Source organism: Oryctolagus cuniculus, chromosome 5 (assembly GCF_051225735.1).
Source record: "Oryctolagus cuniculus isolate XC-2025 breed Fujian yellow rabbit chromosome 5, ASM5122573v1, whole genome shotgun sequence".
Lineage (NCBI taxonomy): Eukaryota > Metazoa > Chordata > Mammalia > Lagomorpha > Leporidae > Oryctolagus > Oryctolagus cuniculus.
In genome coordinates, this window is record NC_142871.1 from 36,566,045 (window position 1) to 36,578,408 (window position 12,364).

Sequence of the window (12,364 nt, forward strand, 5' to 3'; positions counted from 1 at the left end):
TCCTAAAGTTGTTCCTACCAAATTTGTACTTCTTAAATAAAAGGTTTCTTTGGGAAAAAAAAGTTTGAGTGATTTGACTTATAAATGTATTTTAGCTTCTTTATAAAGTTTGAAAATGGATTATAGGTACAGATTAGAAGAAGTGTATTAAACAAGAGATAATTATGATACTATTAGAATATAGTTATATGATTTATATCTCAATCATTGTCGTGAATTTCTTCTTCTTCTTTTTTTTTTTTTTGACAGGCAGAGTGGACAGTGAGAGAGAGAGACAGAGAGAAAGGTCTTCCTTTACCGTTGGTTCACCCTCCAATGGCCGCCGCGGCCGGCACCGCGCTGATCCAATGGCAGGAGCCAGGTGCTTATCCTGGTCTCCCATGGGGTGCAGGTCCACTGCACTCCCTGGCCACAGCAGAGAGCTGGCCTGGAAGAGGGGCAACCAGGACAGAATCCGGCGCCCCGACCGGGACTAGAACCCGGTGTGCCGGTGCCGCAAGGCGGATGATTAGCCTAGTGAGCTGCGGCGCTGGCCGTGAATTTCTAAAATCAAGATGAATAGTAGGCTAATTATAATTGTCTATTGGCATAGTATGCCAGATTTCTTACTTTATGACTTCATTAAAAATTAATACCATTATGCATATGCAAGTTAAATATTTAAATAATATATAATTCATGTGGTTCTTCATACATTTCCATACATTGTTTGGATGAATTTCGTTTGGTGTAGACCAATAAAGTGATCTTTTTTACATGGTAAATCAAAGCTTTAAAAATGGGAATGTAAAAGAATCAGAAGTAGTTTTAATTAACATTCAACATAAAGAGTAAAAACGGGAGAAAAAACATGCAAAGACATGGATCACTTTATATAATATATGGTGCAATTATACTTTAATTGGAAAAATAATTATAGTCATTTGAATTATTAAGAGAGAATATAAGAAAGTTAGGAAAGGGAACATTTAAAATATGTAGCTTTCACTTTGTTATTTATTTTCAAAGTTCTTCTTACAAAGATCTGGCAAACAGCTTTTTCTTTGAGAGGACTGAGCACTTTCCTTATATCCCAGCAAAACCTCCCCACCCCACAACCCTCTGTGTGATTTCTCTTGGTTGCTCAATGGAAACTAATTTCACTAAGCAGTACTTTCCCTAGTTGGGGTACCCCAACCCCTTGGAAATTCCCAGGATGTATGAAATGACTCTTGTATCACAGACAAACCAGATTCAGAAATTCCTTCTTCATTTGTACTTTCTGTAAGTACATACATTTGATTGGGCTAGCATCTAGGAAAACAATTTATGATAAATAAAAAGGCTGAAGATAATATTAATTTTCATTCTATTTATTTGTTTCCCTTAAAATATTTCATAGTAATAATGTGGGTTGCGATTTTTCAAAATCCCTGCTGCTTATCAAGGATATTTGCTTGGTAATTACTAGTTGGTAGTTTAGAGTTTTGGCATAATTGTTTACTCTTTCATACTCGTAATTAGTCAATTGTCTTTCCCTCTGTTTTGGAACATGTATCTTGTGTGCTAAAAAAACCAATTCCTTCCAAAAAGTCAGTCATCTACTCAGATCTTTAGTGTCTTAATAAAATTTGCCTAATGAATGTTGAGAACTCCAAATATCCTTACCCTCTTTTCTTCGTTTCTGTATCCTGCTTTGATAGAGTTCTTTAATCTCACCTCGGGAGATAAGGAAAGCGCTGTCATGAGACATAATGGTGTTTATGTCTGATCTCCAGGATAGTACAGTGAGAGTGATCTGGGCCTACCATCATGAAGATGTGGAAGGAGCTGGACCCAAGTACCATGACTCCAATCGGGGTACTAAGAGTCTTCGGTTATTGAATCCTGAGAAAACCAGTGTGTTGTCTACAGCCTCACCATACTTTGACCTGGTAAATCAAGACGTAAGTTTTTTTAGGTTGTTTGATTGTCATATGGGTTTATTGAAGATGTATAAGAGAGGCTTTGCTTACATTATTGGATTGAATACAATGTGACCTTGTGTCTTCTTCCCCTTTTTATTAAGACAGGTCCCCATCCCAAACAAAGGTACAACATATTGGTGTCAAATGTTTAAGATTCCTGTGTTCCAGGAAAAACATCACATAATAAAGGTATGTGACTCACTCACAGACTAAACTTAGTTTGTCTGGATAAAGGAAGATATTGATAACCTCGAAATAAAAACAGCTTGGGGCCAGTTCCGCAGCGCAGTAGGTTAATCCTCCCCCTGCGGCACTGGCATCCCATATGGGTGCCAGTTCTAGTCCTGGCTGCCCCTCTTACAATACAGCTCTCTGCTATGGCCTGGGAAAACAGTGGAAGATGACCCAAGGCCTTGGGCCCCGGCACTCACATGGGAGACCAGGAAGAGGCACCTGGCTCCTGGCTCTGGATTGGTGAGGTCATCTGGGGAGTGAACCAACAGAATGAAGACCTTTCTCTCTGTCTCTCCCTCTCACTGTAACTCTACCTATCAAATAAATAAATAAAATCTAAAAAAATAAAAATAAAAACAGCAAAAAAATTCAAATGATTTTCAATTACTTAAAAGTTATTTCAAGAACAAAGATCTGACTTGGTTGCCCCACAAAATATTCTAGGAGTTTGAAAGTTTGGATTGTAGCTAATATTTTGGTTATCTAATTTTAAATGTCAAATGTAGGAGTTTGGGGATATATTTGAACACCTCTACTTGTTTATTTAGGTAACACTTCTAAAATTAGAAGTATAATTTTAAAATTATACATAAATTTGTTTATTTATTGATAAATTATACCCAGCAATGTTACATTCTCCATCAGTATTATCTGAGAGTATTTGATTCATTGAAAGGAATGGATACTGTCATCAAAGTCATTATACCTTTTTCTGAAAACAGAAAGAAAAGAAAGTTAGTGAACTTTTATGAAATAATAAAAAAAAAAAACAGATTTGCTTCTGGCATACAATTTCTTTGCACCCAACTGGGATTGGCCTTCTAAAACTTTTTCATCTAGTTACTGAATGAACAACCAATTTTTCAAAGTTACAGGAGCTGCCTTGGCCCTGTACTAGTAATTGTTGGCAGTTTCACAGAGAATGAAGATAGGATCTAAGTTAGATTGTGGGAGAGGTGGCCAAGACATAAGAAAGAATGACTTGGAATAGGAATACTGTAAACATTCAAAAGGCCAGACATTGCAGCCGTCCCGTCAGCCCCCAGACTAGGTAATGAAGCAGTGTGGATGTTAGAGGAGAGCAAATTCCTCGACTCTGGAATCTAGAGGGGAACATGTGGGTTTGAATCACAGGTCCAGTCTTTAATTAACTCTGTGTTCTCAGGTAAGTCACTCTGGGTGACTACGCCTTGGTTTCCTCATCTGCATGGCTTTAGAAAGTCATCACATTTTCCCTACCAACCTCAAAACATTTCAGCAGAGATGGGAACACTGAGCGCATTCTATAAATTGACTTAAACTTGTTAATTTCTAAAATATTTGTCCAGTTGCACAGATCTGCCTTTGTTTACACAATGATTCACAACTACATAGAGAGGCAATAGTGGTGAAATTTGGGAATATTTGAGTTAATAGGTAGTCCTAAATATTTGTAGGATACTTTTGCAAACAGAAGACCTACCAACAATCTGACTGTAGATGAATTATTTGCCTCTGTGTAATAAGTTATTTTCTATTTTGTGCATGTGAAAGGGGACTGACTATAAATTCGAATCCTTAGTTAAGAATTCCTACCTGGCTTTCCTAGCACTAACATCACAATAATACTCGATAAGTGGGCTTAGAATTAAAAACTGCTGGGACTACCCTGCTGTCTTCTATGAAACATGTCTATCAAGAGGGATCTTAGTGAAATGAAAGTCTTTGGACAATTTTTTAACATGCTTGGAGGTCTACCGAACAACAAAAGTTCTTTACCTTGAGCAAGGGGGAATTCCAGGGAAGGACAGCAAGTCATAGAGGACTGCTCTTACCAACTTTGTAATTTCAGAGTACAGAGGTCTGTATTTAAAACTGTTCATGGCCGTTGCCGCGGCTCACTTGGCAAATCCTCCGCCTGCGGCGCCCGCACACCGGGTTCTAGTCCCAGTCGGGGCGCCGGATTCTGTCCCTATTGCCCCTCTTCCAGGCCAGCTCTCTGCTGTGGCCCAGGAGTGCAATGGAGGATGGCCCAAGTGCTTGGGCCCTGCACCCCATGGGAGACCAGGATAGCACCTGGCTCCTGCCATAGGATCAGCACAGTGCGCCAGCCGCAGTGCGCCAGCGGCGGCGGCCATTGGAGGGTGAACCAACGGCAAAAGGAAGACCTTTCTTTCTGTCTCTCTCTCTCACTGTCCACTCTGCCTGGTAAAAAAAAAAAAAAAAAAAAAAAACGTGGAACAGTCAGGACTCAAACTGATGCCCATATAGGATGCTGGTGCCGCAGGCAGTGGCTTAGTGGCTTTACCCTCTATACCACAGTACTGGCCCTCGTGCAAGTTATTTACCTCTCTGTGCCTTGGTTTCTTCATCTGAAATTGGTATAATAATAGCCATTACCTAACACTATTGTTATGACTGTTAAGTGAATCAAATGCATTTAGTATTTTTAAAGTATTTAGAACAATGTCTGGCACTTAGTGTCCCCTAAATAAATTAATTAAAATTATGTATATTACTAGTAATACACAGTTGGTAATCTGCTTGTCATCTTGTTCATTTTCTGGGTTGCTAGACAATCTCCAAACAGCCAACCCCATTTACAGAGTCAATTTCCAAATAAATCCTAGATTGCCAGTTGTTTCATTTAGGAGGAACATTTTGGAAATTTTCTGCTTTGGAGAAATGTGAAATTGAGGTAAACAAAGCATTATCATCATTGTTTTTGTCATCAATGGAGGCAGGAAGGAAAATGCTGTGCTTTATTTACCACTGACCAGGGAGTCTTCCTTTTCATGACATCGGACATTGCTGTTCTCTGCCATGAGTGGCACTCGTAAATCTCAACAATTTAATTTGGAAAATGTCTTCTAGCATCAAGACATGTGAGAAAATGGACATTGAATAGCCATGGAATGTTCTTAAAGCTGTAGAAGTAGAAAGAGCTGTGAAATATTCACTCAACAACTGGTTTTTCTATGCTAGACCCATTATATAAACTTTATTTATTTTATTTTTTTTTATTTATTTGACAGATAGAGTTAAATAGAGAGAGAGAGAGAGAGACAGAGAGAAAGGTCTTCCTTCCATGTTTCACCCCCCGAATGGCTGAGCCGAAGCCAGGAGCCAGGTGCTTCCACTGAACTTAGATTGCCCAGAGTTGTAAACAACATTCCAGATCCTTTTAGATTATGTCTACTTCACAACAAGATTGGAGATTATCTAGTTATGTGGGAGTCCTTAAAAGTCACTTGAGATTACAAGGTAGTTGAATCTACTTTAAAAGCGTGTCTTTGTGGAACTGATTTATTGCTCTGTCACTAGTCAGCTTTCTGACCTTAGAGAAAGTATTTAACCTTGTCTGGACCTCAAATTCTTTGTAAGATAAAGGGATTAGATCAGATAATCTCAACTGGCTCTTTCTTTTTGAAACTATGACTTGATAGAAAAAAAAAAAAAAGTAAAGTCTGTGCTGGGGTTTGGATGCTCTGTGGTCCAAGTTTCTGATGTGCTTGCTTCTTACAGTCTCATTTCATGCCAGGGTAAAAATGCCTCCTTTAAGTAGAAAATGGGCTTTCTTAGCATGTATTTTGTGTCATCTTAGTCTTTTCTAGAGCCTGCTAATACATGTCAGAACACCTAGGTGAATCCAGAATGTCTAGACATGTATGATTACTTGGTATGTTGACATGAATACCTGATTTTTTTTTTAACAAGGTTCATAGTCTTTCTGATTTTCTGGACTCACTGTTAACACCACTCAATGTTTAATCTTTAAATGCCCATGCACTTAACTGAGCATTTCACTAATATATTATTTAATGTTTATTAAGTTTCTCTAATAATGCTATTTATATACATAAAATTGTAATGAACATTCAAGTATGCACATCAAATCAAACTATGAAACCACAAATATTTATAGCATTTTTTATTATCTAGTAGTGGCTTTGGTGTAAAGCCATAGGATCAGACCACCTGGTTCAAATCTTGGCTTCATGAGCTACCAGTGTGTGTTCAAGGGCAAGCAACTCAACTTCCTTGAATCTTAGGAAGACACTTGTAAAACAGGCTATAATTGTACTTGCTTTTACTGTTTAGTTGTCTTTACCAAATGCAGTAATTTCTTATAGAGTGCTTAGGCTTTTCATATATTAGATAGTTCAGTAAGTACTACGTGTATTCCCAGTTTACTTTGTTTTTAAGATACCTTTGAAATCATGGAGTTAATGTTATTCTAAAGCAAGGATAAAAAGGAAGAGGGCCAGAGTGAGCAGTGCTCTACTGAGTTAGGTTGGTAGGGCACAAAATGATCTGTTTTAACTCTGCTTTTCATAATCTCAGTGCCCTTGGACAAACTAAAGTCTCAGAGTTTAAATCTTCACTTGCAGAGGAGGAAAAATAATTTTCAGTGACGATTAAATGAACACAAGTGAGGACACCTGTTGCATAATAGGCTGGTAATTGCTTGTTTTCTTCTCTTGACGGGGATTATAAAGATGGATGACTAAAACTTCATCTGGTACCGTCTCATACTTAGCATCTAGGCTGCACTGAAACTTTCATAGACAGTAAGTCTATTTTATTTTAAAGAAAAGATTCCTTGGGAATTAGATTTCATAGCTTACTTCCATTACTCTAAACAAAATGAAATTTAAGCTTATTTCCTTCTGTTCTTGTCTAAGGAAGGATGAGAACCAACTGGTGACTATGTTCTGCAAAATGTTCTTTCACATTCTTAGGTCATTCATTTAGCCTTCTATTCTATGACCTTAAATGATACCAATTTCAACATACGTAAAAGATACTTTCCTTAATTTTTCTTCTATTACCGAACTCTATTCCAGTACAGTGTAGTTTTTGAAGTACTGTGTTTGGGTGACAAAATTGAGAAGCACTAGTGCAATTAATGCTAATTATTGGCTATAAAATTGTTAAATAATTTGATCAGTGACCTCTTATTGAACAACTAGTATGAATTCTAGGTGTTAATGACACAACAGGATTAAGATGTACAGTAGCATTAAGATATGAATGACTTTTACTTATATACAGGGAAGTCTGTAGCTAAGATGCTTACCTGTTTTTTGCTATGGTAAATACATTATCTCACTAGATTTTTACAATCTGTCATGAGTTTAGTTATCTCCACTTTCCAGATGAACATACTGCGGCAGAGTAAGCTTAAGTAACTTGTTCAACATTACACTGAATTGTGTGAAGCAGGATCAACACTTTACATAGATCTCCTTAGCTAAAAGAGTGGATCTTTCTTTATGCAGTTTTACTAGCTGCAGCCCTATGATTTTTTTCAGTGTGTGAGGGAACTTCAACACATTCATGGAAAGAGGAATTAAAAGACAAGCTTATTTTGGTGCAAAACAATTTTGTAATAAATGAATAATTTCATAATATACATTTTTAAATTTTTAAATATCCCTTGTATTAATGTGCACAACTTGATGATTTTGGACACATGTAAACACTTGTAATACCATCATCACAATCAAGAAATAGACAGTCTTTCCCTCACAACCCTTTGTTTTATTGTTACTGTACTAATTCTTAGTGTGAGATCTACCCTTTTAACAAATTTTGAAGTGCACAATGTCATAGTGTTCAAGGCTACTTTTGAATCCTGTGATGTTGGTGCATAGACTCAAGGCTATGTGAACAGAATTCCCCTTGCCCCCGAACCTTCCAAAAGTTTCTATTCAAAGATCCTGGGAACTGATTTTTACCTAGTTGGACAGCATATGAATTCACTGAGGCCTGGTGTTTTTACCCTTAAGAATAGAAACATTAGCAACGGATGACACTTATAACTTGTGACTTAAGAAGTCACTCAAGCAAGATTAGAGTCAAGGTGATTAGATTAAAGGTTATGCATATGGCTATAAAAGTCTCATAATGTTAAATCTCAGAGATGATGTTAGAGAGAAAAGAATTTGAAAAAATTTTCTGGAAAGAAGATAATGAGCCTGTTAATCTTATTGGACACGATTGGACATGTCTTATAACATAAGGATTATTGGAAACAAGCCAATGGCCTGCTGTATAAGCTGAGTTAAAGTCCTCTAGAGAAGTGAAAATAATGGTAACATACTCTTTTATTCACCTTCATGAAAACAGGCCATAAAAAACAACTTCTGATAGGAAACACTACACTTTTTATTGGACCGTTAAATTTATAACAAAATACTCATATTAAAGTACCCTAAAGCAAGAAGACATTTGTTCTTGGGGAGAAAACTAGAAATGTTTACATCTCAGAATGGCCTAAGAATCAGATAGAGTATCTAGATTCTAATCCTGCCATAACCATTTGTCAGTTGAAATCATTGGGGCTGGCGCTGTGGCACAGAGGGTAAAGCCACCACCTGCAGATTTTGGCATTCCATATGGGTGCTGATTTGAGTCCCGGCTGCTCCATTTTCAATCCAGCTCTCTGCTATGGCCTGGGAAAGCTGTGGAAGATGGCCCAAGTCCTTGGGCCCCTGCACCTGTGTGGAAGACCTGGAAGAAACTCCTGGCTGCTGGCTTTGGATCGGCTCAGCGCTGCCCATTGTGGCCATCTGGGGAGTGAAACAGCAGTTGGAAGACCTCTCTCTCTCTCTCTCCCTCTCTCTCTCTATCTTATCTATCTTTCTGCTTCTGCCTCTCTATAAGTCTTCATTTCAAATAAATAAATAAATCTTTCAAAAAAAAGAAAATTGAAGTCATTATACTTCAGAGACTGAGAGATCACATTTATGCTAATAATACAATTAAATCACTATAAATTTGTATAACTGAGAGATTGTTCTAAATTATCTTTAAACCTTAAAATTCTGTGACTTACTTTGTATTGGGTTTGACAAAGCTGGAAATTCATAAAGTACATTTAAAATATATATTATAGCATTTATGAATTTATAAAATAAACTGTAATCAACAGTTTATTTTAATTTTAAAAATTAAATTAAATCAAAAATAAAATTAAATTAGTTTTAATTTTAAAAATTATAAAAGGAATGAAGATAATTTTGTGTGTTCTCATATGTTATATCAATTCTAATTTAATATCTATTTTCAATTTAGAAATTGTATGCTTCTCAAAATAGGATAACATCCATCACTCCATGAACTTTTAATAATCTTCAAGGATGAGCTGTTAATAATTAGCAAAACAGTTATATACCAGGATGCTTACAAGAATTAATGAAAAATGGAATTAAAAGATACATTTATTTTGGTGCAAAAACATCTTGAGATCCATGGATAGTTTTTACATAATACACTTTTTCTATGAACCTCTTTAAGACCCCTCATATTCATGAGTTCAAAGGATTTTTTTGCATCCTAATAAGCTTACATTTTTAAAATTTTTTTAACTTTTATTTAGCAAATACAAATTTCCAAAGTACAGCTTATGGATTACAATGGTTTTTTTCCCCCCATAACTTCCCTCTTGCCCACAACCCTCCCAACTCCTTCTGCCTCTCCCATTCATTCACATCAAGATTTATTTTCAATTATCTTTATATATAGAAGATCAATTTAGTATATATTAAGTAAAGATTTCAACAGTTTGCACCCACACAGAACATAGAGAGTAAAATACTGTTTCAGTACTAGTTATAGCATTAATTCACATTGGACAACACATTAAGGACAGAGATCCTACATGAGGAGTAAGTGCATAGTGACTCCCGTTGTTGACTTAACAAATTGACACTCTTGTTTATGGTGTCAGTAATCGTAGGCTCTTGTCATGAGTTGCCAAGGCTATGGAAGCCTTTTGAGTTCACCGACTTCAATTTTATTTAGAAGGGTCATAGTCAAAGTGGAGGTTCACTCCTTGCTTCAGAGAAAGGTACCTCCTTCTTCCCAAATAATCTTACATTTTAATACTATTTTCCACAAACCTTTTGAAGTACCCTCATATGTAATAGAAGCTTACTTTGCATAAATGAGATGCTTTATACTCAAATTTATACAATATGTAAGTCAGAGAATAATTTTTCACAACTTTAGTCAACTTATATAAGGCTGCACATTACAGTCTCTAAAGTACCAGCACTGTCTTGGTGCGTTTAATCTGGATGTATTTCTGTGTCAAAATTCAGATAATATATAAAGTTCAATAATATATTTTTCAAAGATGGATTTTATTTATTTGAAATGCAGAGGGATGGGGGCAGGGGAAGAGCTATCTTTTTTTTCTTTAAAGATTTATTCATTTATTCAAAAGTCAGAGTTACACAGACAGGAGAGGCAGAGAGAGAGAGTCTTCCATCTGCTGGCTCACTCCCCATTTGGCTGCAATGGCTGGAGCTGCACCGATCTGAAGCCAGGAGCCAGGAGCTTCTTTCGGGTCTCCCACATGGGCGCAGGGGCCCAAGGACTGGATCCATCCTCTACTGCTTTCCCAGGCCATAGCAGAGAGCTGGATTGAAAGTGGAGCAGCCGAGACTTGAACTGGCGCCCATATGGGATGGCGGCACTGCAGGCGGCGGAATTACCCACTACGTCACAGCTCCGGTCCTAAGAGCTATCTTCCATTCACTAGTTCACTCTCCAGATGGCCGCAATGATTGACACTGGGCTAGGCTGAAGCCAGGAGATTGGAACCCCATCCAGGTTCTTATGTGGGTGGCAAGGGATCAAGAACTTGGGCCATCTTTCATCGCCTTCCCATGTGCATTAATAGGGAGTTGGATTAGTAATGGAGCAGCTGGGACTCAAATTGGCCCATCTCAGGTTGTGGTTTACGCTGCTGTGCTATGTAATGATGGCCCCTAATAATATGTCTATTTTGTGATGAAAATTACAGTAGTGTATCAAAAATGTATGGTTGAGTCTCACTTCATTGAGTCATTGTTGTACTTTTCTTGATTCATCTTCTAGGGTACACATTATAATCATCTGACCCAGATCGTTAGGGATGAAGTCCTAGCTTTTGTGAGGTGATGTTGGTTGTTGTTATATGAAAAAGTTCCACAAGTGACCCTTCTAAAATCCCGTTTTCTAAGAATCACTGTTTTGTACTTACTAAAATTTCCCAGGAGACTGCATTTGTTAACTGATTTTATGGTACCTACTATTAAGAAGCACTAGTATGTATTTTTATAGTGAAAGGCGGTTTTATTCAAACATTGTATTCAGAGATTGAACATCTACTATCAAAATTCACTGTGTTATTTGTCTACACATGAGAAAGAATTAAGCAGTTTATGGTCTGACATAGTTTATTCCTCGAGATGTTACATATTTGTGGGAGTAGAGAGGCAAAAATGCCAGCTGTTTCCTGGAACCACAGCTGCATTTCATTATAAAGTTTGAACTAATTCAGATATAAGAGAGAGATTTTCTTCTATGATGGGAAAGATTTATGTTCTAGTGAAACATATACATAGAAGTTAACTCTATACATTAATGATCATAACGGAATGGGCTTAAATTGGAAATTGTATCCTGCAGGCCACCCCACTGACTTCAAGTTGCATTCTGTTAGCTACCAGTAAAAGGAGAGCTTTTCATCAATGAAATATCACTGCATTGTTCTATGTGAAGTTTATTTTTTATTTAAAATTTTTAAAATGAATTCATTTTTTTGAAAGGCAGAAAGAAACACAGAAATCTTTCATCTGCTAGTTAACTCCCTAAATGCCCACAATAACTAAGGCTGGGCTTGGCTGAAGCTTGGATCCTGGAATTCAATCAGGATCTCCAATGTGGCTGGCAGGGACCCACATACTCACATAGTGCTTCCTCCCACGGTGTGCATTGACAAGAATCTGGGTCAGAAGTGAAGCAGGGACTTGAACTCAGACACTGAAATATGGAATGTGTCCTGAGTGATGTCTTAAATGCCTTGCCAAATGCTCACCCCTGGAATTAAAAATATAAAGACAAGATTATGTAAATGAGTGTGTAAATGTTATCAATAGCCTCTTAGGGTTTATCTTGGCCTATGACAATCCTGCAAATACAGGATAAGTACTTTGGTTTATGTTGTGTTTCTGAAGTGTATGTTCTCTGTATGCCCAGTATATATTTTAGTCAGCTAGAAACATCCATTCACATGTTCCTGTACATCAAAACGAAGAATCAGTGAGTATGTAGTGAGTGTCTTCTGTGGATAGCACTCAGTGCTATGGCTTTTGTCAGATATTGGCAATGTAAAACATGGTTCTCTCCCCAGGGACCTCATAGACTATATG

General features: G+C 37.2%; 1 protein-coding gene across 2 annotated transcripts in view; it reads left to right on the forward strand.

The window, feature by feature from the left end:
- MOXD1 (monooxygenase DBH like 1) overlaps window positions 1-12,364 on the forward strand; it is a 111,377-nt gene that overhangs the window by 29,007 nt on the left and 70,006 nt on the right. For both annotated transcript variants that reach the window (XM_089332671.1, XM_051854327.3), the window contains exons 3-4: window positions 1,758-1,925; window positions 2,052-2,135. In XM_089332671.1, the coding sequence (XP_089188797.1) occupies window positions 1,758-1,925; window positions 2,052-2,135 (252 nt within the window). The remainder of the gene's footprint in view (window positions 1-1,757; window positions 1,926-2,051; window positions 2,136-12,364) is intronic.